This window comes from Lepisosteus platostomus, chromosome 8 (genome assembly GCF_059453375.1).
Source record: "Lepisosteus platostomus isolate fLepPlt1 chromosome 8, fLepPlt1.hap1, whole genome shotgun sequence".
NCBI lineage: Eukaryota > Metazoa > Chordata > Actinopteri > Semionotiformes > Lepisosteidae > Lepisosteus > Lepisosteus platostomus.
The window spans coordinates 21,360,311-21,386,067 of NC_142618.1; the positions used below are offsets into that span (position 1 = coordinate 21,360,311).

The 25,757-nt window shown below is 38.9% G+C and overlaps 1 protein-coding gene across 9 annotated transcripts in view; it reads right to left on the reverse strand.

Annotated features, from left to right (window-relative positions):
• Positions 1 to 1,285: 1,285 nt before the first annotated feature.
• nrp1a (neuropilin 1a) overlaps positions 1,286 to 25,757 on the reverse strand; it is a 64,354-nt gene continuing 39,882 nt past the window's right edge. For 5 of the 9 annotated variants that reach the window (XM_088642901.1, XM_088642903.1, XM_088642902.1 and 2 more), the window contains exons 8-18: positions 19,741 to 19,896; positions 18,092 to 18,236; positions 14,882 to 15,213; positions 13,164 to 13,308; positions 11,035 to 11,139; positions 10,720 to 10,779; positions 9,193 to 9,339; positions 7,935 to 8,209; positions 6,942 to 7,038; positions 6,329 to 6,382; positions 1,286 to 5,131 (exon numbers count right to left, since the gene is read on the reverse strand). In XM_088642901.1, coding sequence (XP_088499027.1) covers positions 4,848 to 5,131; positions 6,329 to 6,382; positions 6,942 to 7,038; positions 7,935 to 8,209; positions 9,193 to 9,339; positions 10,720 to 10,779; positions 11,035 to 11,139; positions 13,164 to 13,308; positions 14,882 to 15,213; positions 18,092 to 18,236; positions 19,741 to 19,896 — 1,800 coding nt within the window. In that variant the 3' untranslated portion in view covers positions 1,286 to 4,847. The remainder of the gene's footprint in view (positions 5,132 to 6,328; positions 6,383 to 6,941; positions 7,039 to 7,934; positions 8,210 to 9,192; positions 9,340 to 10,719; positions 10,780 to 11,034; positions 11,140 to 13,163; positions 13,309 to 14,881; positions 15,214 to 18,091; positions 18,237 to 19,740; positions 19,897 to 25,757) is intronic. The other 4 variants (XM_088642909.1, XM_088642908.1, XM_088642907.1 and 1 more) reach the window with 4 other exon arrangements.

Consider the following 25,757-nt stretch of genomic DNA (forward strand, 5'->3'; position numbering starts at 1 on the left):
ACTCCCACAACTGGAGGCTAAAAAGGTTCAGCTCTTTCAGTGTAGAAGATTCATTTAAAGCCCAGAAAGTAACAGGTTACTCATCTCTGTACGGAGTCTCGGACAGCAATATATTTTTTGTAACTTGGTAACCACGATTGTATTCTAAACAAGGATGGAAATCAGCAAATACTGTAGGTATCAACTTACCTGAATCCTCAAAAAAATATAGAAGGAATGGGATCTGGCAATTCATTTTTCCTGCTTTGAGTCCTACATTGAAAACACCACATTGACCTTGCCTGGAAAAGCAATATGTCACTTAGGTTGATAATACCAATTCAGTGGGTTGAAAGTTGGTGGAGTTAATGTTGCGTGAAAACAGAGAATATCCTGTCCCAGCCCTCCCAGTGCTATACCACTTGAGGAATGTAGGTCCCATTTCTCTATTGACAGACTCAAAAAGTGGTTATATCTACAGTATATCATCCATTTTCTGGGTGAGACACGTTCTGGGATAAGCTTTCTGGAGGAAGCCAAGAAAAGTATGTTTCAATGGCACTCAGGGACATTAAATCTGCACCAGATACTATTGGTTTCATTTGACTCATTTGTTGCTTTTAAAATGCCTTTTAATATATTTTTTAAAAAAAGCTTTTACCTTTCCAAAACATCATTGTCAAATAAATAATTCCTTCTCTGAGGCATGATTCTCCTCCTGACTACAGAGGATAAAATTGGTATGAGCCATTCAACATGTTCCTATTTAGGTATTTATGTAACATTTGATTACAGATGTCATGTGCTAGTTCTTTATGAGTGGTGTGCTAGCACCTATGTTACTTACAAACGAAGGGAAATCCTTTTAGTCATTTGCACTCAACAGGTTATGTTTGAGTTATATGTGTTTGTTTTAAATAGTCTTACTTGTATTTATATGATTATGGGCCATATTCCTAAAACTTTCACCATCATGATAAGTCAGTATTTGTTACTTCATTATGAAAAACAAGCAGGAAAAGTTGTGACACAAATTTTTCTGGATGCCATTTTAAGATGTAGTAACATTTTTATTTTGTAGCATTGGGAGTTTGTATCTCACAACATCATTGAAATTCTTAAACAAAAAAAAGTTTTATGATTATTGTCATGAGTGTTCTGAATATGAACTCCACCGTTTTTACGCCTTTGAAGAGTATTCTGTCATCTAAGATGTGAGAGGCACAAGAATTAAAATGTTAAGTATGAAGTTGAGCTATTGTCTGTCATAACATTTCCTGTTTAGAATACAAAAGAAACCCAGCAGTTTTGGAACAAATATTTATTATTGCAGAAGAAAACACCTGTAAGTCCATTATTTTAACCCCCTAGTTATGTTACCAGAGTAGTTTGTAGTTATAGAAATGCTATGCTAATCCACCATACAACGGAAAATATTTTGGTGGGCAACACCTGCTCATTTCATCACTGTAAAATGGTTACCGTCCAGAGGAAAATGTTCATTTGTGTACACATTTACTTCATTGCGTTGGTCGACGTTTTCATTGTTTGCCATAACCTTCCAAATTCAGCAAAAGATGTCCACATTCAGACAATGTTTTTAAGAGTTAATCCTGTACGGGGGGTGAGAAGATGCTTTTGTGAGTTTTTCCTCCTCCAAAATTCTGGCAAACTGTTTTTGTGGTTTTGAAATTCCTCGAGGAAGATGATTGGCAGTCCAAAGGGGAATGTGATAACAGAAAGGATAAAACTCTGACAGGAACAATGCGATACCCAAGTCTTCAAAACCAGAGCATTTTTGTCAGAAAAAATCCACTTACACAGAAACAGAAGAGGAAGCCAGCCACGTCTTTGGTTGATATCGCTTTCAAAGTCAAAACCCTGTGCTGCTGGCATTGAGAATTGCCTTCCTATTTCAAATTTGCTCTTCAAGTTCAGCAGTGAAGACAGCAAATAAAAAATGCCACATCTTAACAAAACATTTATTTAAGCTGAATCTTTGGAATGTAGTAGTCATAGATCAGAGTAAAGAATAAGAACAGATACAGGTGAACTCTTGAGACGGTCCAATGTGTCAGAGTACAAACGTTATTTAAAGTTAAGGCCTTGCTGTTTTTTTATTTCTTTCTACAACAGCAAAATTACAGAAGCAGTATTGAAAATAAAAGTTTTTTTTTGTAAAAAAATCTGCACAAAAGTTTATGACAGTACAAAACAAAGCAATAATATACCAGTAAAATGGAAACATTACTATAGGAAATTTGTATACCTTTTTTCAATAATGAAAACATCTTATTCGTTTTACATTTCAGAATTATATCACATAATCTGAAACCATATAAAAAGAAAAAAAATCGTAACACTGTTTTTTTTTTTCGTTTTTTGTTTTTACAAATCAATATTATAAACACATAAACTTCTTAAATATATTTTTCAGTGCAACATTGTTTCTTTTTCTTTCAGGCTACAGTATCCTTTTTCTCTAGTTAATAAACCAAACCTTTACAGTTCATTAAATGGGGGGATATCAAGAAAATAACAGAGACAGAAAATCTATATTGACAAATACTCCAGAACATGCATACCAAAAATGGAGACCAACTATGTTTTGTTTTTTACAACATTGTTCATTGTACATTGTGGCCTTAAGGGGGTGTCATGTGATCCACAAACCAGACCATTTGCTCCATATTTATTTTCCAATTAAAACTTTAAACACCTCTTGCCCTGTTCATTGATTTTCTTTGCCAACCATAATCATTCATCTTCAAGTAACACATTCATGGCTGGAGAAATGAAGACTGAAACTGTGAGGGTACTAGACAGGGGTAAAATGTGGTAAGTGGAGGTAAAGACTGTCAGATTCTGGATATGTTTGTTTTACTGCAGCATTGACAAAACATACTATATGTTAGGTCACAGTGAACATTTCTGCAAATCAACCTCTGAGAGTTACCACTGATGTATTAGTTATGCACGGTCTGGTATAAATGTCCTTTTCATACACCTGCATTGACTATAAATTACCTTAACAATATAAGTTATTGACCCTTAGTAAACACACAGAATAAACTAGTAGTAAGATACCACTTTTAATACAAATACTACTACTGTATGTTCCATTTCTTAACCTAAATCTGTTAGATTTATTCTCGTATGTATTTATTATAGATTTGTCTTTCTACTCACTTTAGGTTTAGTTAACCATGTGACACGAAAGACAGGCTTTAACAGAGAACATACCTACATTTTTACCAGCAATCAGTACTTACATTTATTTTCCTATCAAGAGTATATCCTTGGCTAGATTATTCTGCTTTCTTCTTAACTTTTCCTTAAGTTTTACATTTCTGTGAAACGAAAACTCACATCAAAACCAACCAAATTTGTACAATTGACCAAACCCAGAAATGTTTGGACTTTTCAAAATGGGCACTGCAGGGTTAGCATTTGGATAGCTAATCAGAAGTGAAGGCAGGCCAATGTTTTTTTGAATTTCTGGCAGACATTTTTCACTCCTCCTTCATTGTGACAGTAAAATGAAATCTGGCAGCGCTTCTTCATAGAGCTCGCCTACGACACTGAGATTGTGGGAGGTACAAATTATTTGATACACTGAGACAAAAATTGATGAGAGCACAAACAGTCTGGGTTTTTCAGCTATGGGTTCAGAATTACCATGAGCAACACTGAATATGGAAAAATGACCTTTTTTTCTCTGTTGTGAATAGGCACATAAACAAGTAGTTTCCTAGCAACACAACCCCATAATAAAACTAACCTGAACCAGATGTAGTTTGTTGTAGATATGTTGGGCTCACAGATACCTTAAATTGAAACAATTTGTCAATAATGGCTGAAGAAAGAATTGGAAAATAAAGTGGTCGCAGATGTTTTGATATCGGAAGATACCCTAGCAGGATTCACATTGCAGAATAATTTTTCTGGGTGCAACTCATAAAATAATGCAGTTGGCTGTTTGGCATTCTTTCTGTCTGATAAATCATTGGAATAGTTTTCAATTTCATCTAGTCTGAAGACACACATCCTTAATCGTGCACTCTAACAATCTGACTCCTAATGTACTGTCAGGGAGATAATACAAGATGCACAAAATCCACAGATGCACTTTTTCATTAAGCAAAAAAACCCCTAAAACGAACACAATTTTTATCAAGTATTCAAACAATTATTCCCTATAACACACAGCCATGGAAAAGGGATACTGCAGCTTTTAAAAAGGGCATTAAAATATATTAACCTTATATACAACACACGTGGGTCTTGTCAATACCAGCCAGCTATCTCTGACTCGCCCACCTCATGTCATTTTGCTCTAGTGTTTAGAAATAAAGGGATGTAAAACTCCAAAATCAACAAAAGAAACCAACAAAGATGTAATAAAGGCACTGCAGGAACCATACCTGGGCTGACAAGCACAGTGCCCTGGGGGAGACACAGTGTATGTCCCCTAGGAGGGCAATACTACATATTTGTCAGTATGGTTCATTTTGGGTTTTTACATGTTTAAAATAAAGTAAAGGGCGTTATGCTTTAAAATGAACAATCTCCTTCCAGAAAAATGATAAATACTTTAAACGTCCTTAATTGGTCTCAAAACCAGCATCCGATTATTAAAATGAAAAATTAAAAGTAAAAAATAATAATAATCTGACTGTACATATTTTGAATTATTGTACACAGTGTCCCCTGCTCATAGGTTTCTTTCACTGTAGCTCCTGAGAAAAGCATGGCTCAGTCATAGTCCCACACCACCCTGCAATCCTTTCTCTCTCTTTGAAAGACCACCAGCATTTCTGTTTGCCACCTCAAAAACTACAAGTCTTGTCCAGGCTCCACGCCTTCACTCATGCTTCCGAATAGGAATTCTGTATGTTGAGTTTGTCTTTCTTTAGTTTGACTCCATCCACGAGTTCAAAATTGTAGTTCTCCAGGGCGGATAAGTTCCTCTCCGAGATTCCGCCGTGGGAACAGGCACAGTAGAGGACAACCCCGCAGATGGCTCCCAGAAAGACTCCAAGGGCGCTCATGGCAATGATAGTAATAAGAATGGGATCTAAGGTCTTCAGCATATTCCCATTATTGTCTTCATGTTCCCCAGTGGAGTCAGGATCCATGGTATAGTCTTCTACTGGGACAGAAACAAAATGCAAACAATTAACTCACAAACACCAACAGCCCTCAGTATCATATTTCTGTTTAAACCTTTTACTCAATCCGAATATTTCAAGCCTGAAAATCCCTCATCGTTTAAGGCAGAGATTTACCTTAAAAAGTAGGAGTCATAAGCCATGCCAAAACTATTGTGATAGTGCGTGGAACATCTTTTCTGTGCTTTTCTCCGACTTTCTACTCAGTGTCCGCGGATGAGATAGAACACTGGTGGGGAACCACTCTTTCTGTATTTTTATTTTTACTTTAAGGGCGAGCATGAAGGTTTTGGTGATGAAAGTTATTCTCTTTTTTGAAGAGAAGGTTTGTGCCTGAGCTGAGCTGCTACTGGCATGTTTCTGGGACGCACGAGGAGACATCTGCTTGAGGAGCTGATACAACTGCTTTATTAAGGGGACAGCTGCTGGCAATGATGCTATTATTCCAAGCCCACGCGGCTGTCGGGGAGGTGAGAGTGGAGCCATATTTCTTGTCTCTCTGGGCCCTCTAGTGGTGACCAGCGGAGTCTCGAGATGAAGAAGATCTCCGCTATGTCACATTATGTTTACTTTTAAAACTTTACTTTAGGAATTATCAATGACAGGGGAAAAGAATGAGCTTGGTAAAGGCGCGCACTTGCACGCAGGTTGAAGTCTGTGACCCAGGTATCACTAGTTCGAACCTGGGTCACGTCACTAGCTGACTGTGACTGGGGTTGCCCAGTGGAGAGATGTATCATTGCTTCAGCTGCGCTGGGGACATGGTGGGAACAGTGAGCCAAGGCGCCCTCTACTGTCTTCAAGAACGACGGTCTCTTGGTTTGTGGTTTGGTTTGTGGGGTACGTGCCTCTCCTTCAAGGGATCTGCTGAATCTGCTGTGTTCGACACAGGGGGACTGTGTCGTGGGGACTGTGATGAGTTAAAAGACAAGGGGCTCAAAAGTAGGCAGGTGAGGGGCGCCTGCCTTCACTTCCTCATCCTCCGCTGTGTCAGGGTCAGGGCAGGAAGCCATGGGCGGAGACGTAAAAAAACATACAACCAGCAATTCCAAAAATTGGGCTGGTGTAACAGAACAAAATAATTGTGATTCAAAATAAAATTACCATTTTGAATAGTGACGATAGTACACAATTACATTTAGAAGACACAAAAAAAGATACCAAAGAAAATGGCATACCAATTTCATTGTAGACATCATCTGGTTCTCCAGACTCTGTTGGAAAATTAGGGTCTGAAAAAAATCCCAAAAAACATGCTTAAAAGTGGGAAATATGCAACAAGTTACAGTAAGAAGATTTTCCAGTATTGAAAGTCATTTCAGATACAGGAGACTCGTTTCACAGCCGTCAATAAGAACCTACGCTGGCATACCTACTGTAACACCAGGTACTTCAATGCTAGTGCTAATTGGATTCCCTGAAGCTGCAGAAAACCCTGATGTTGTCAAAGCCCAAATGTGTCGAGCAGGAAGATCTTTAGTAGTACTGGCATTCACGAAGAAGATACTCTGCTCAGCATTTGTAAATGAAAATGAGCAATTAAAGGACACTTAATTTAGCGGATGATCCATTATATACTGTAAAAAAAATGAAACTCCTTCGTATATAACAACGTTAGAACGAACCGCATTTGTCTTATTTCAATTTCTCTTCTTTTGTTCCTGTCACTCATCCGTTTTCCCTTGTCATTGTTTGAGTTTAATACATTTTAGAACAGTCTAAGAAACATACAATGCCTGGTTTTCTGTTTTTCTCCGCTTGAGGCCTGCAATGCCTTATTCTGCTACTCACCCTTGCAGTCAGCCATGTCAATGTCCTGAAGTATCTTTAAATCATCCACTGCAATGTCTCCCCAGCTTTTGTTCTCTACTACACCTTCAATCACAACCTGTTGGAAAAGCAATCATTAGCTGAAGGAACCACTTCGGCTGTAGGCGTGGTGATGCGCAAACTGCTTGCTTTAATGATTTCTGTGAACATAAAAGGCCGCTTCTGTTCTTTTATCTATTACCTGATTTCAGAAGTAGGGCAGAGAGGCACCAAAGGCATAATTGAGGGGGCAGAGTAATGAGATGAGGGGCCTAGCTACTTCCCCTATGAGAACTACAGAGGGATGCAGCTCTGGACAATTTCAAGTAGCCAATCCAGCCCGCTCTGCAAGTTTTCGACATGAAACAGTTCGGCCTAAAGCAAACCTGGATGAACACAGTGGAAACTTCAAACTGCATACAAAAATGAAGCCCAAACCAGACCTATGAGGCAGCAGTGCTAACCACTGCAACACTGTGTTGCCTAAAAGTATGTGCAAATATATCAAATGTATATATACATAAAAGTGATCGATGGAGTAAGTGTTGATGTACTTGTAAATGTAAAAGAAACTGAAATTATTTAACGTAGCTCCTGTTTCTCTCAAAGAAACAAGTCCAAATGCTTAGCAAGCACACCTTGACAGGGATTCTTCACTGCACTGCCTCAACTGTCTTCCTGGAGCCTTTTGCACTTTATTTCAACTAGAGATTCTTAGACAAAGCTAAGAACTAAGAAGCCCAAAGGCAAGAGAATTTATATCTTCTGTTGAAATTGTGCTTTCACTGTTATCCCTGGCCTCTTTAGCTCAGCATCAATGAGGCTTTTGAAAAGGACAAGAGACTCGCTTTCCATGAATTTGCCATGCTCGTTTTTTTGATACATGTGAACATGTACACACCTAATGTGAAGGTAACCTTAAAAATCCTATTTTCCCCTTAACCCAAATGCTTGCTCGCAGTGCTCTCTCAGTACCTGGTAGGGCTTAGGCGAACGTGGCATGACAACCCGGCCTTCTCTCCAGCGGTTGCCCTGGTGCCCGCTGACAGTCCACAGCAGCACGTCGGCCGTGCCCTCGGCCGTCTGCTTCCTCTGCTTGATTCTCAGGACGCCAATGTGAGATCCGAACATGTGATACCAGAAGGACAGGCAGAGTTCCGTGGTTTGGCTTGACACGCTTGGGCTCACCAGTCGAGCCACCCCATTCTCCTGAGAGCCGCTGGCCAAAGTGTACATGAAGTTACCTCCTCCTGGAAGAGAGGGTTTGAGGGTATGAGACGGGGCTCCTACTGAAACCAGCAGCAACAAGTAACACTGAGGAAACAGCGATAAGAAGCTGACATCCATCCAACCAATCTGCAACTTATGTTCATCCAATTCAGGGTCAAGGTGGAGCTGGAGCTTATCCCGGCAAGCAATGGGAGCAAGGTAGGATACACCCTGGATGGGACGCCAGTCCATTGCAGGGCGCACACACAGACACAACAACGCACACACTGACACTAACACTGACACTTCTGGGAAGGGCCAACCTTCCCAGAAGCCAACTAAGGAACTGAACTCGGGGCCACAGCCCTGTAAGACAGCCACGCCAACCCCTGTGCCACCCGGCTATCTCAAAGCTTGACATGTTACACATAAAAACACAGATTATGTACAGGGTAACACACTAAAATGCTATTCGATTAAGCTTTAGTTTTATAAAGTACAATTAGTGTGCAATTGGAGATTAAGGGTTAACGTATAGATAGTGACTGTCTGGAATGAGCTGCCAGACATATTATTGGATCTGATGTTACTGGACCCTTCATGAGACGACTGCATAAAATCCGAGGGACAATTTGCGTCTAGCACCCAAATGCAGGAGAAGGGCCCAGTGGACTCTTTGTTGGTAACCTTTCTTATTTCTATTTTTGTTTTGTACGAGGCCAAGGGCTTTCTCTGAGGACTGAAAATCTAAAGTACTTGACAGTGCTCTGAAAAAAGACCAAATGTTCCGAATTTAACAGCTTTACAATGCTCACAGAGACAGTAATGCCTTTGCCATATAAAGAGCGGTCTCCTTGCACCACTCTACGATCAACAGCAGATGTGCATTATATCATGATGACAGTATGAGAAGCCGCCTTGGTCTGTGCAGCCACTGTGTTGCAGTTAGTAACATAGACCTGACACCCCCCTCATGCCTCTGCTCAGTTAAATACAGTGTCAGTGTTCCCGTTAGGAAACTCACCAGTATGGTCCTGGTTAGGTCCCGTATTAAGAGTGGGTGTCCCACCAGACTGTATCTGCCACTCAACATTTGCCTCTTTTTCAGGGACCCAGGTGCAAAATGTGGACTCCTGAGCCCAGCCAAAGTCACAGTTGAACCACAGGAAATCTGCAATCACAGAATAGTAATGATAATGATTATCAGGCCTAGGCCACCAGTGGTTAGCAATTGAATGGTTTACTTTCAGTTCACAAGATGGCAGCAGAGAGCTTTCTGGTGTCTGAGATTCAAATGCGAAGCCGAGAGATTCTAATAAAAAAAGTCAACAAAAGACTAGCGAAATTAAAAGGAGTGGAAGAGATTACAGGACAAATTTCTTACAGAATGAAGTCAAAACACATTAATAAATCCATATCTTTGAACAAAAGCCCCACCAGAGGTATGTAATTAAAAGAGGCTTACAGCAGCAAGCCCTCTTATCTTTAACACTAAACACCAATAACACCCTTAGAAGTTGTTAGACTCAGCGCACATGTTTCTACTGTAATAACAAGTGCAAGTATTCAGAACATCATAACTTTCCAAAAAGTATATAAACTTAATATAGTCAGAATGAGCACATCAAAAGTTTTCCAAAATAACCATATTGACTGAGTGAAAGCACAAAATGTTTATGAAGAAAGTGGAATACTGTTGTGTATTGTTTATTTAAACTACCACTACCAGCTGAAGTATTAAAAAAAACAGTCATTTTTAAATAAGCAGAACAGTAAACTTTAAAGCAGAAAATGGTAAATGGTTAACATAATGGTCTCACATTCCACAAATTCCATCCCCTAAAGACACCCAGGAAGCTACAATTGCATGCCAAGGAAAAATGTGAAATGGCTAACTGGCTACTGAATTGTTTAAAATAATAGGGCTTCTAGACTGCAGATATAACAGAAAAATGATCTGTATCTTAGGTATGCCAATAAAGTCTCCGTGTTACAAGGCGAACAAATTGAAATAGATATTTCAGACTGCTCTTACTTAAAAAAATATAAAATCCCCCATAATCCGCAGAAAAGGACGATTTCTATCTTTAAAATTGTGAAAGCTAAAATGAAGATATATTCATAAAAATGTTTAGGGTAAGTAGAGTGGGATATCAATTTTTTCTTAAATGTTACAAAATCATTTTCACGTTAAAATGCACATTTTATCATTCTGGGGGATGAGCACCTTTTAATATTGCATATTTTCTGTATTGTATTTTAAATACTGTTTTAAGGCAATTCAGCTTCTGAACTTCAGCCAAGTCCTGAACTTTCAGTCATAAACAAAACAGCACTGAAACACTGCACTCCCCAGCACATGGACTCCTGTCTTCACCAATTAGCCAAGGTCAGAGCATTGATTCATGCACCTACCGGAGCTTCAGTTAATTAAAATTCAGCGAAGGCTGCTGTCCATTCAATTGAAGACTCTGCGGTAGCAGAGCATTGCTGCCAGAACACATCACAATCCAGGAAACATTAAGGATGATTCTTATAATAATCTGCTCACCTGGAATGTCATCAGTGTCAACTTCCGTAGGCACCACTGTTGGCATAACACTGCCTCCTGCTGGGAATATAAGAACACACTCAGGCTTGCTGTCAATCTCAATCTCAATGACCCAGACTACACATTGCAGGTTTATGTACTAGTCAGGCAACATGCAAGTGCGAAACAGAGGCACCGAGATCCAATTTTTGTTCTGACTGATAACTCTACTAAGGGTGCGCCCACACTGTGATATTCTTGAGCAGAGCAGCAGCTGAGACGGGGAATAGGGCCGAGAGGCTCCGGCTGGCAGGGGAATGAGTATGATATTAGCACCTGTCACGTCGTAGTCATCACCTGTGCCACTGGAACAGCTCGCCTGGTCATCCTCACAGTCATCCGGGAGACTCATGGTCGTTGTGGTAGGAGCAATAGTGGGAGCTGAAAGAAAGGTGCAAAAAAACACCCATAAGATATAAAATGCACTGAGCACTTGTTCTGCAAAAACAAATCTTTGTGTGGTTACACCTACAGAAGACATCTTATTTAATTGGCTTCGACTGCAGACTGCAAATATGACGTACACTATAATATGAACACATTGACCAGAAACAGGTTTTCTATGCGTCTTGCCTTCCCATCTTTGTATTTTCAGTTTGATTCTCTTTTACTGGATATTTCTGGACTTCTTCAGGATGCAGAACAAACTCCTCAAGTCTTAAAAAAACCCTGCCCATAAGCCCTTCCAGTAGTGTTGAGTCTGCTAGGCTGTTCAGTGTGTTTATTTAACTTAAGATTTTAATAAGCAGCTTTAATACTAAGTAGGTTTTTGTTAGGCTCACAAAATTAGGGAGGAAGATTAAACTCTAAAAGTAACTCACTGCTAGAAACGTGAGTGAGATGAACTACCGACAGTGTTATCAAACAGGCCAAAGGTCACACTGAACCATTAGCCAATGAGTTCACTGGAGTCATATGGATTTACTTGTGTGCTTGAGTTTAATTCTTCATGTCTGCTAACATAGGTTGCCCATTAAAGTCACTGTGTTAGCGTTAACAGTAAAAACAAGCATTATCATCAAGCCAGAACCCCTTAGGGATTCATCGGCTTACACAAGAAAAGCTGAGAGCCTTTTAGAAATCTGATACGTAAATCAACCTACTTACACTGACCTGAGCATGTTCTATGCTTTTCAAAACGGCTTTTTCAGATCAAGGACTGATTAAAATTATTAAGAAGTGACAAAGAGAAAAGGCCTGTGCAAGAAAGATGGGTTTTCACCAACAGATAGGTATTAAAAAGCCCATGAAGTGCTAAATTAGTTTTACTCAATTCCCCCCTTTTCCCCAATGCACTTTTCACATATACAGGATCAAAGATCTGAGAAAGATAAAGGGGGCAAGGCACATGATTGTGTAGACGTAGGTTTTATTTCCATGCCTAACATTGGTATGAATAGTGCTGCTGTCTGTTCTATATTAGCTGATTCAGATCTAAAGTCCTGCAGCAAAACTGACACTGCTCCAGTTTGGGGTGATCTCATCTCTATGCTTCTGTCTGAAAGGGCTGTACTGTTGTGCATTGTATTTTGGGAAGGGTTTTTATATAATTACAAATGGCGTATAAAGTGAAAAAACTGTAGAATATCAAGCCCGTTCTTTGTTAAATGAAAACATACATTTTATTGCAGGAAAATAAAGGGTTGTGTAGGGTGAACATATCGTAGTGCAATAGAGAGATATGTAGGAAATCAGAATGAATCTTACTTTTTTACATTTCAATGGTATGTCTTACATGAAATGACATAGTCGATACTGTAGCACTTTCATAATGGCTAGATATTTTATAAATATTTTTTTCAGACAACCAAGCCTGAAGAATAATGTAATGTGAATAACGTCTCATATCTTTCCAAAAAATAAAACTGGAGCTGTACAACTTACTCTTAATTTCTGGGTAACACTATAAGTCAGTGCTGAATGGGAAGGTCATATACATTCTCCAATGAATACTACCTTGATACGAGCCATAGCAAAGATAGTGAAAAATGTTTGGATTTGTGCACACTTAACTATATCCAGATTGAAGACTTATTGTGATTGCCCTTTGACTGCTCACTCGGTTTTCAAAACTCATTACTTTCAATTCTTGGTCTCCGCCTACAGACATAAGTAACTGCGTTAATGTAAAACTATGTTACACTACATCATACAAACACCGTGGTACGGCAACATTTAACCTCCGCAACAGAACCCACCAGTTATTTTATAAAAAAAAAATAGGTCCAATGAGTCATTAATACAATTGCCACATGCTCAATGTATGGAATAGGGATCAGGTATTATTTACTGAGCACCAGCTTTCTGAAATCGCGTGTTTGTGGTAGAGCAGAAGGAATCGTTTTGAAAAAAACACAGCAGACAGAGAAGAGAGTCCCAAGCTGTGGGCAAAGGTCAGGCCCTACCTTCAACCTCGCAGCCCAAGAGCTCCAGGCGCAGACCCAGGCCAGCTGCTGTTGCACGCTCAGGGTAGACCCGCAGGAACCGGGTTCGAAGAGACTCAAAAGTCCGCACCTCCGGGGTGTCATAGTTCGAATTCCCTTCGAAAATCTGAAAAAAGAACGAAAAAGGATTCAAGATCTACGTGTTGGGAGCGCAAACTCTGATACACCGTTGTTTTGAAACAGAGAGAAGGTGGGTGCGACAAGATAAGTTAGGATCCTTCAACACCCACACTGATGTATATCTGCATGTATTATCTTACATATTAGAAGACATAAGAAAAAGTGAATTAGAATACATGTGAGAAACCAAGTAATATAGAAGGGAGCAAGATTCATATATAAAGCACAATTTCTTAAGATTTTAATTGGGCAAGTGTAATTAAATGAGAGTCTTACTGAGCTTATTATGGGAAACATAATCAACCAATGTATGTGAATGCATAGCTGGGAGCCCAGCAATATGTTTTCCTCACTTTGAAGATTTCTTTTAAGGCTCTTATAAAAAGACACGGAAAGCGAAATGGATATCTAGATTCCACTTCTTCATAAATCAAATATCAAGACATCTGGAATAGATTTATTTTCCTGTCTGGGCTCTTGTAATTGGGCGTATAGTATAGTATAGCGGTACATCCTGGGATGTGTGCGGAACACTCAAAGCATACCAACGCTGACAGATATATCTGAGATCTGTATTGATGTCAAACGTTTCTCTCAGCTTCTAGAGCAGCTCGTGGCGCTGAAAAAGTGAAAATGACTGTACGGGTGGAATATATTGCCTGTTTAGAAAAATGAGCAAAGGCTAATGACTTTAAGAGGGGACTATATATATATTTTTTTAAAAGAGCGTAGAACCCTCTGGAGGACTATAGATGTTGGTGTAAATAAAAATGGTTGGAAAGGAGTATTAATTTGTGTGTAGTTAAAAACTGCATTTACTAATTTTAGGACTCTCAGACTAAAGCTACAGGAAGCTTATATTAGTTGTTTTTTTCTACACTCTTCCATTAGTGCAAGTATACCTACAGTACTTTATGCTGGGAATAGCTAATGGCCTGTTTTCCCACAGGAGAGCTACTGTACATCAGCCTGAACACCACAATACATATGACCATGCGAGTACTGTTTAAAATGACTATTTATCACTAATGCCTTTTGTTTGGCAAATTCTGCACTAGATATTATTAACAGACATTACAAACGTGTCAGAAAAATGATGGTGGCTCCCCACACGAACAGTTTGCACACATTATTTTCAGGGGCGATGTCAATTACCTTATAAAAGACATGCTCATTCTGCTGTGACAACTGCCTTGAGGCTTGTGACCAGGGGTACGGTTGTGTCGGAATTTCTCGTTTCATACAAATAAGATCAAGAAGAACTCGACAGGCACGTTACAATGTAAATGAATAATGACTGTTGCTCAATTTTCAGTCAACTAGGATTTCATGTATGCTCAATAAACTGCAAAGGAAATACGTAGGATGTAGTTAATATCCGCTGCGGAAATAGTGAAATGAGTCTGATTTTATTGTCTGTATGTTGTTCCGAGAGCTAATTCAGTACCTATTAAAACATGGTTGTGAAGAATAGCATGCAAGGCTGTTTTGGACTGGCTTGGCAGGAGGAGGGCTTGGAGTGGCTCTGTAAGGTACAGGCTAGCCCCACTTCGCCCCACCTTTGGCTTGCTTCCACTGTCGTCCATGACCATCTTCCAGTCTGAGCCATTGTTGCTGTAGCCGATCTTGAACTTCCTCATGAAGACCTTGTTCTCCCGGTGTTTGCCCCCCTGGATAACGAGGCCGCGCACCAGCCTCTCCTCGCCCAGGTCCACCTGCAGCCACTCCTTGGTGTATGGCTGGGGCAGCGATGGCAGAGCCCAGCCCGAGCGGCTCGTCAGCAGGCGCACGTTCTCCGGCACCCAGTTCCGGTCCACGTAGGAGGAGGCTGTGATCTGGGCGTCGGTGATGAGACCCGACACCATCCCCAGCATCCCCGAACAAGGGTACTCTGCAAGGGGGCGACAGCGCGGACGTTAGAGGGTCGTTTCCCGGGCGCGTGAATATCAGCAACAAGATTAAGACCATAGTTTCATTGACCCACTGGAGGCCAGAGCTCCAGTGTACTACGGATAAGGGAGATGTCTGAAAAGAAATACGCCACATGAATGGAATTCAAGAAAGCCACACTTCCATAGGAGGCCTGCAGAGTGAAATCTGGAAGGTGGTCGGGAAGGTAACCCAGCCAGGCCCGAGGAAAGGCCTCTGTCTGGTCGCACAGACTGAGGTTTGCACATATTTTCCCACTGTGCTCTTCTAGGATGCAGAAAGTCCTCTCCAGCTGTCATTTTATCACCACTGTCCTATTCTTAGAAGAGAAACTCCTGCCCTACTGTGTTCCATATTCAAAATCTAAAAATGTCAGGCCGCAGCTCTCTGTACAATGGCCACGTAGGGAGTGAATTTAATTAGCTTAATACAAAGCTTTCTGCGGAGCTAGTTCATCCTCCGGTACATTAGACAGCCTCTGTGGCTGTGGTTTTGTTCCTTATTTTAACTACCCCATTCTCCTCCATCAATGACACCTCTGCTTATCTGTAATTCTGACAGAAAATAAGACAAGCAAAATGATATCCTTCCTCTTTGATGCCTCTATTAATGTCTTCTGACCTCTTGCATACTAATTTCCGCCTAGGGTGTTTGTCTCTAGGCATCTAATTAAGCTTCTCATTTTCTTTGATTTAAAGTGCATTTTTCCTTTCATCTCTGTCAGCATCCCCTTTGTCTCTTATCCATTCTCATTCCACATTTATAGCTGTTTTAATATTCACAACTTTCGCCTTTAACACAAGTGCCTGTCTCGTCTGCAAATATGCTATTACAGAGCTCTTCCACTTCTTGAGTGTGTGTCTAATTCTGTATTGTAACGGACAATTTTAGCTATTTCAAACAAAAAAATAAAAAAAACCTTTAACTCCAGGTAACATAAAACTACAAAAAAAGGCCTAACTTCAGTGAACTTGAGGGATGTCAAACTGTAGTTCTATGTTTGGTAAGCAAAATCTATTAGATGTCTGGAAAGTAATTTATTGGCAATTCTTAAACTGCTTTAAAAGAAAACTTGAACTTATATTACAAATAACTGCTCTGAAGAACATATCTGAAGAATGGCTTGGCATCTGTGAAAGACCTTTGTAAGACACAATGGTGTGGAAACCAAGTTAACAAAACTGCTCATTTTCTTTGAAGGACGATAACGACTCTGTTATTTTTTTAACACTTGGATAATAAAGTAACTAATGAAACTCTGCTGTAGAGCTTGATAAGTCAGGCCACAGCCGCTAGTTTGCAGCAGAACTGCCACCAAGAGAGACACAATGATTTAATTATTCCACCTTCTGAAATATTGTAAGGATCTGCAGAAAGGTAGGGTGAGGTATGTTAGCAAGGAATCAGAGGCGGCTGATGGATTTAGTCATTTCTCTGAAGAACTGTACATTTCTGAAACCCCATTCCACCCCAAAAAAAACAGCTGCCACTTGTGTTAAAATGGATTTCTATTTTTATTGCAAATTTGACTTTCCACACCACTTGCATAAACAGTAATTCTATAGCCTTCCCCCTCCCCACCCACCTGTTTCTTTTCATTCCTTGTGACCCTCATCTTCTGCTACCCACCCCATTTATGCCAGATGGCATATTTTCTTTATCGCCGCGGTTTGATTTGGTTTTGAGCGTCATTTGGACTGAATAGGACTTTGCCACAGCTATCCTGGCCTTATAAGAAAAAACTGAGACTGGGCTGCTTGTATTTTGGCTCCTTAATCACAGCCTGGAGCTCCTTCGGTCTACAAGATGTACGAAACAGTGAAGATCAAGTTTCTACTCTTTCTATCTCAATTGCCTCATTGCTCCGTCCAATACCCTGGCAAACACAAGCACTACGGAAAAACGAATAAGGACTTTCAAAATCATAAGAGAGCCAAGACATTTAATCTAAAAGTAAAAGCTAATAATGGGATAAAAACTGCAGAATGCCAAAATGGCCAAAGTACATTTGTCTGTAAATGTGCTGTCCACATGTAAGAAAATAAATCTAAATCTAGTAGTGCCAGGTCAGTCAGGGGGAAATACTCACTGAGACTAAAAGCAGGGCCTGCTGTTAATGTTATTCATTTTGAATGAAGTACATCCAAACACCAGGTAACATTAATATGTAATAAGCTTTATGCACCATTCATTTAAAATGCAGAACGCTGCTATCAGCAGAAGAATACTCCCACTGACAGATGTATGGCTATATGACAATCTTTTTTTGCTTTGAAGCGAAAACAATAACCAACATTTATGCTAGAAACCGTCCAGATTTCTGATGAAAATATAGAGGGCACGCATTATACAGTACAGCTAAAGTCACTGTGAAAGACTGCTTTAGAATGCACCTCTGCCTTAGAAAGGCTTACTTTGCCTGATGAAATGACAGCAATTTTGAGACAGAATAATAGTAGGCTTGAAAAAAAACCCCACTTGCATCTTATTAATTCTACAATGCAGAACACATCAATGAACCCAACAAGCACTACCAACAAAAACACAAATCACCAAAAGAGAACAGCAGGGAAGTGCCACGAAGGACATTATATTAATGTATGGAATATGATTTGTTTCTGTCAACTGCAAATATTACTGGGAAAACATATCGTAATAGATTCCATAATACAGTATATATCATCTTATAATTACAGCACCACCCGCACAGAACCATGCATGCCGACGATGAGAACACAGGATGACGAGAATCAGAGATCAAGTGGCTGAACTGTCACATCTGCTGCCCAGTGGGACAGTGCTTACAGTTCCATAAATCATGTAAGAGGGTCTGAACTAACCTGAGATTTTACAGCCGTACACCTCAAACCGCATGGCTATGCCATTCTCCCATGACACAGGCCTAATGCGAATGAACCTCGTCAGTGTTGGCTTTGGCAGCATCGTCTTGGCAACATCTGCTGGATTTGTGTTCCCTTGGAAAATCTGTATTTGAAACAAAAGGCATGAATTATTTATCATATTTATTTAAAGAACTCACAAGGAAGACAACCACTGAGACCGAAGTCTTATTTCGTGCTGTGTCCCAGAAAAAAAAAAGACATTCACTTATCTAGGTCATCTTCCTCAAAACAGAGGAAGTGTTTATATCATGATTTGAACAGGATACTTCTGTAGGTTTCAGCACAATAAAACCTTTCAGCGATTTTAGGTCATCACAGTGAAATTCATCCTGAAGAACTCAAGGCTGATTGTTCATTCAAGTTCAGTGGTTGTCAAAATACCTTCACCTTTCGGCCGGCATACAATGTAGATGATTTTAGAAAACAGTCTCCTGTAGCCCACGAATTCACTCATTAATAAATGTAGATAATGTGCTCTCAGCTGGAAAGGAGAAGTTAATCTTGAGTAAATAATGTTCTGCAATTGTTAGATACATTTTCTCTTAATGTACTTATGAAAACCAAGGCAGGCACTTCTACAATACCAACAAAATTGAGAGATGGGGTTATCACCAACGTCATGCTTTAATATTCAATAACTTCCTCTTGTCACCAAATGTGTTTATAAGCTCATCCAGTAACAGATTTTTTCTTTACTTATATTTTATATTTTGAGCAATGTCTCGAGACCAAGAGAACATATTGTACTCCTGGGCTCTGTACTTATTTCACTTCCATGTAAATCCTCAGTCGTCTTGAAAAGTGGCTAAAAGCACTTTACTTGACGTAATGGACTCCACATACCAAAGAGGGATATTTTAAAATATTTTTGTAGAAGTGTTTCTGATGGGATTACAAATGCTGCTTGCAGTGGAAACCTGTTTTTCCCTACTATTAAAGAATCTGACCATCTGTAAGTCAAGACGAAGCAAGTTTTGATTTTCAAGATGACTCATCCAGCTCTGGAATCATCCACTGACCTTTCTATCTAAAAGTCTCCTGCCCCAACTGAAAGGCCATTAGGTTTCCGAAACGCCTTAACGCATGTAGTACAAGAGATGTAATCCATGATGAAATATTGCACTAAAATATTCGCAGACTGAACCATTAGTCCATCTAAAGCAGAAGTCTTGTCATTCTGTTCCCTGGGCAATAGTTTTCACTTGTATGATAAAGTAAAAGAAGAGGCCATCAGCTCTTCAAATGTCAGTGCAATGTTCCACTTGGCAACAGCTATTAAAAACCTCTTCCGTTTCACATGGGAGCCTGAACTGCTATATCAGCAGCTATTACATGGACCAGCTCTTTAGAAAGTGATTTTGCTTCTAATAAATCATCATGCCCAAATATAATCCAAAACATTGTATTTGCTTAGTTTAATTTTTGATTTTTATGTAATTTTCAGAACAGCCTCAAGGATTGTTTTGCTTGTTTAATATTGATAATGCGCAAAGGTCACTCTTGCCTTAGCTTATTGAGGTAATACTCTGAATTAACTTTGTTTTTCACCTAATATTTAAAGGGATAAGAAGCAGGTTTATTCATACCTTCTGCTTTGAGCCTTCCTTTAGAGTGATCCAGTCCTCTCCATTGGAGCTCACGTCCACTTTGTAAGCTTTCACATAGTAGACCTTTTTGGTTTCCTTGGAGATCGCTCCTTGTGTTCCAATGGCCGAGACAAAGCGCAGGAAACCAAGGTCTACCTATAAATAAGAGCAAGTCAGGGAGGGAGAATATTTTAGCACATGAAGAGAAAAGAGCACACATCATCTACAAAGTTGTTATCTAATTAAAAGTCCCAAATGCCCCTGGAAAAACCTAATGTGCCACAGCAAGATGCTGTATGGATTTACAGATCCTTTGGGAGGAAAAGCGATAAATAAATGCAAGGAATTATCACTGTCAATGTTTTATACCATGGGAATATATAGAGAAACTACAATAATGACATTAAACATCAATATAAAGCAGGATGAATTACTGAAAAAACTGTTAGGTACTTACATGACCTGCTTATCTAGAGAGAACTTGCGGGTCTCAAAACAATGTTCAATGAAATAACAAACTAGTAAAATCCCTTGTAATTTTTTAGGGGACACAATTATTTTTATCAACAATATTAATATTGTCAATAAAAATAATAGCAAAACATTTTAAAATAATGTTACAATCTAACGCAGATTTTTGATAAGTGTGATGTAGGTTTTATTCAGGCTTTATTCTTAGAATTGTGAAGGAATTCTTTAATTCCCCAATTTCAGTTTAATACCTTGCTGCAATGCATTGTTCAATAAAAAAATCGATAGAACCTCATCATATTTCTAAGGAAATTTCATTTTGGTAATGTTCATGCACATCAGTGTAAAAAATTGCACATACTTCAAGCTCTTTGTGAACTTTTAACAAAGTTCAATAGCGTAATTCATCAAATATTTCCCCTCTGTCAGATGTCTTTAACCCACAAATATTTAGATTTCAAAGCACTTTGGTTTTCTATTTTTTGCAGCGCAAGTTAGAAATTTGATATTGCTTTCCATTTTCCACAAGAATTTCTCTTCTGGCCAGTTGCCTTTCTTATATAATTTTTTCTTGTCTCTTTGGTTCTAATTCTTCATTTCAACTTGGCCCGAATGTTGTCTTGCAGCTGCACATAATTTTTTAAACATGTTACTACATAAAATGTGATCGTTCAAAATAGCTCCTAGGGCAGAAAACACAACTCTTTTGCCTAAAATGTAAAATTGCCAGTTACATTTTGTTATACCCATCTGATTTGGAAGAGCCAGTTCTGTGTATCTAGACTCCCAGCTACAAACCCCGGGAGAATGCAAAGACAGATATTAATACATCACACACAATACTACCTGCTACTGGAGGTTCTGTTTTGATTGGAGGAGAGGCACATGCCTCACCAATGGTATGATATGCCTGTGCATGGGCATATGATACCATTGGTGCAGGGGTGGAACTGGCGAAATGAGTGAATCCTGACAACTGATCCTACCCTATGCTTGGCAGTGCCCATCCAACTGTGAGTCACCACTTGGGACATCCAGGTCACAGTAGGCTATTAACATGATGCAGGATCAAACCTGCAATCAAAGGCCGCAGCTTGTAATTGGGTGACCTGCTTTACGGTGGAACCACTTGTGAAGCCCCAATAAACAATGCTTATGTGCAAGCAGATGGTGTTGACTTAAACAGGCTGTCTGCAACAGGGAGATAGTAAAGGAATTTGATTGTGGCACCAATTTAGCATAATGCAATAAAACCATAAACGAGGACCTGAACAAAACTGACATTCATAGTATAAAATCATGACAAAAACAATAGTAAAAGTTTAATTTGTACACTCCCACCAAATGATGTACTTAAGTGTATTCCAAGTATTGAATAACCAATTGGTACTGACATTAATATTATTAATAAATAATCAACTAGCTGACGCAATTATTTGCATTTATATAGCTATTTTCTGTTAATATCTGTAAGCAGTATCTGTAAACATGGCAGAAGCCCCATTACAGATCAGACCAGAAGAAAAGTGAGAAACTGCTGCACCAGTGGAAATAAGGGGGACATTTAGGAGGACCAGACTGGTATGAAGACGAAAGGTCAAAAACAACTGTCAGCACACCGTCAAAAATGTCCTGAAGTAGAACAAAACCATAAATATGGCTGGGAAAAGAGCAAAATAAAGGAGAGTGGCACAGAGAAGGGAAACCGTGTGTGAGAAGGCAGCCAGGAAAGAGGCTGTCAGACTATTTTTTTGTGCCTGCAGCAAAACTCAAAGAGTTTGTCATGTGAAGGCTTGGGCTTGTTTTGCTGTGGATAAAAACAGAAGGGTCCCCTTTATAAAGGAAAGATATCATTCTTCAGCAACATTCAGTGCTCTGAGAAGGCAACTAGCAGGAGAAGAGATGTTCTTTGAACAAGATAACAATTGTACTTCCAGCTGACCTCACAATTTTAACTACCGATTGAGGAAGAAGGTACATTTTTTTATATGTACCTTTTTTATCGTCTTTGCAAACAACAACAGTAAGAAAGAATAAACTGCAGGCACATTATTTGATCTTTTTGATGCTAATGCTATAACCACAGAATTTTTAGCTAAATTTCACACCTTCTAGTTGTATACTTCCTTTCACCAAATAAAAGGTGAATGTTTACTTCTTAAGAATAACATGGTCAGTTACAAAGAAGTATTTGTTTGAGAAAAACAACTCCCAATATGGAAATATAAAATGAGCTATGCTAACAAGAAGCAGCATCCAGGTGGATGCTGCACATTGGTGGTGGTGGAGGGGAGTCCCCATTACCTGTAAAGCGCTTTGAGTGGAGTGTCCAGAAAAAGCGCTATATAAGTGTAAGCAATTATTATTATTATTATAAGAACTAACTATATAAAAACCGCTGCCTTTGACATCGTGGTCAGAGGCTGCTCTCATATCTGTATGACTGTATCCTCTCTATGCGCATGAAATAAAGGACTATAAATAAGAACCACACCTAACCTGAGTGAAGAGTTTTCTTCAACACGATATGCCTGCAGTGCACCCTCCAACACATGTGTGTCATTAAATTAAGAATTTCAAAATTTCTGAAAAATTAGTTCATCCATAATTTCCAACAGTGGTTCACACCTTTAGGCTTTTGCCCCAGCTAAGCCTTCAGGTACACAATCAAACCCTTCAAGACTCAATAATAAGATTAATTTGAACAGTTTCTTCCCAGCTCTTAGACATGATGGAGCGTTAACCATTGTATTTTGTCAATGAAATCCGATCCAAAACTTGTGACTAGAAACAAATTGCAAATAATCAATTAAAGAAACTTCTAGATCAAGTGAGGCTTCAATTATCTATTTAAGGGGGGATGGAACGAAAATCAGCAGGTACCAGGACCAGAATTAAGTAACTTTGTATATAGAATAAAATTAGCTGGAGCCAAGGTATACAGTTGATAAAATGTCAATTAGTATATCCCTAGCTCTGACAAAAATAGGCTTAAGCTTTTTAAATAAAAATAATGAAACTTTTTTCCTTAGTCAAAGCCTCCCAAATGTGGCCCACAGTCTGAAGTTCTGTGAACAAACATTTCAGAGAGATTCTTTCAATATTAGAGATAATATCTTTTGGCAAGGAAAGGAATCAGGGAAGAATTTGCAAACACAGACAACTGTCTGGACACGGATTCTAAGAAACATTTGCTTACATCACGCAACCGTGCAAGTCATTCTGCTCAACACTGAACTAGGACAAGGACTGAAAAGCATAAAGCATTTACTTACATACAGACGTTTAGCTCCCAGCATGCTCCAAAATCATTTCTAATTTATTTGACAAATACTTTTATTGAAAGCGACACACATTTGTATCCATTTATAGAGTTTGGCATTTTACTGAAGCAATCTAAGCGAAGTTCTTCGCTCAAGGGTACAACTGCAGAACCCCTACCAGGGAGCTGAATCCACAACCTTCCAGTTTTGAGTTGAAGACTCTAACCACTCCTCCTCACTGATTTTGGATAGTGATCGTTCATTCTCAGGGTTCGCAAAGAAGCGGTTCATGTTCAAACCTAACAAATCTGTTTCCATAATGCTTTCACAACCACCATCCATTGCAATGTACGGGGCATTCACATAACAAGTGCCTTTGTGCATAATACCTGAATTGCAATGTGAGAGTTGTATCTGTGTAGCAACGTGTGACGAGTAAGCTGCTTTAATTTGGGGGTATTTCTTGAATGTGTTGTTCATAGTCTGCTTTCTAACAGATCTAAAAGTAAACAAGGTTTACTGACTACCAATAAATACCATAAGGAAAACCAAAAGGTAATTTTATACAAAGTAAAAGGAATACAGACCATATCTTGAGGTTATGTACAGTAATAGGTTCAAACAGTTGTTTTAACCAGCCTTCAAGGTCTGGGGACAATCTAATAATATTTGATTACCTAGAATACTAATTGACACCCCTAATATAGCCCAAGTGAATCTCGACTGAGGTTAGCAACTGTAGTCCTAGTAATGGCCCAAGTGTTAATTAAAACATTAACAAAATTAATGAAATTCCCAAACAAGGACAGAACTGGGAAAAAGATAATGACACAAAACAGCCACAAAAGATTGCTAAATAGACAAAAACGCTCTTGAATCTTGGGGTTAAGAAGGGTCAAGATCCTTTGTAAACCACTTGTACAAAACTATGATAAAAAATGTAAGTATATGTTATATACGTTTCAGGTAAAGTCAACTCAAAATGGTTTACAGAGAAAAGGATATTTAAAATGCAGAGAATCACACTTATTACCACCATTTAAAGCCACAAAAACACATTAATTATGTTTTGCAAAAATGTGTCTAAAGTCTTAATTTAAAGACTGCCAGTCAGGTTGCTTCTCTATTAAAATTGCAGTGAGTCAAAGTTATTGAACACTACAGTAAAATATAACAGCCTCTCTTTTCCTTTGTGCTCTACACTTGGAAAACACAGAAGGGACCTCTCAGATGATCTCAGTGTGCCTAGCTATTGTGCTTCATATGTTAATAGTAACATTTTAACACTGATCTTATAAAAATATTCCACTTTTTGCTCCCACACAGTAGTGATATGTAACCTTTTCTTTGTTACTTTTGTTAATGGCCTGCCTGGGACTTTATGTTATTGCCCAACGTATCTATGTGTCCATCTGGAGAATTCCATTATAGTCATGCAAGAGACCCTGCAACCTCAAACTTCTTTTCATTCAAGAAGTCTGCCTACTACTCTGTGCCTTTTGCTTTCTGTTATTAACTATTTTGTAATTTACTGTTTTACAACATTTTTTGCAAGATTCTAGACACATTAACGGTACATTATAAGTAGCTTTTTTTGATTGGCCTTTTAGATGTTTTGAGGAGTTACTGTATGTAACATATTCTATACTTTGTAAATGTTTTATTTTAGAAGGGTGTTAGTGCAGAGTGTGTTTTTCTTATAAGAAGCATAAATATTCATAGCTAGTATGGCTGTATTTGTCAGCATGCCAGGCACTACTGAGTTATACTGTATTATTGGATAGGATACTTTTCAGACCAAAAACTCTCATTAAATTTATAGCAGCAGTACAAGAAAGCACTCTTCAGATCCCTATCTTATAAAGTAAATATGTTTCTTTAAATGATCTTTTAATGTAAAATATAGAAAATGTATGAAGTGAGATAAAGGCAGAACATGCTATTTCCATTCATGCAGTTTACATGAGCCCTTTTTTACAGTTAGACTATAGTAATAAAGTGTTTATAACTTCCAGGTTAAAGGTGGTTACAGGTGTTTGCCTTTTCATTTCAGAACTGTGATTTTGTAAATGTAATGCAAGAAGTTTTTAAATTGTTGCACGGAAGCTGGAAATTAAACAGTATAATGAGAAAGCATCCAAGCCACACCATTGAAACTAATACCCCAGCTTCTTTCAATAACTGACTGGATAAGATCCTCAGATTCCCCTATAATCATTATTTGAATTCTTGCTTATAGTCACCTCTTGTCTGTATCCTGTCTTATGTTCTTGTTAATTACCA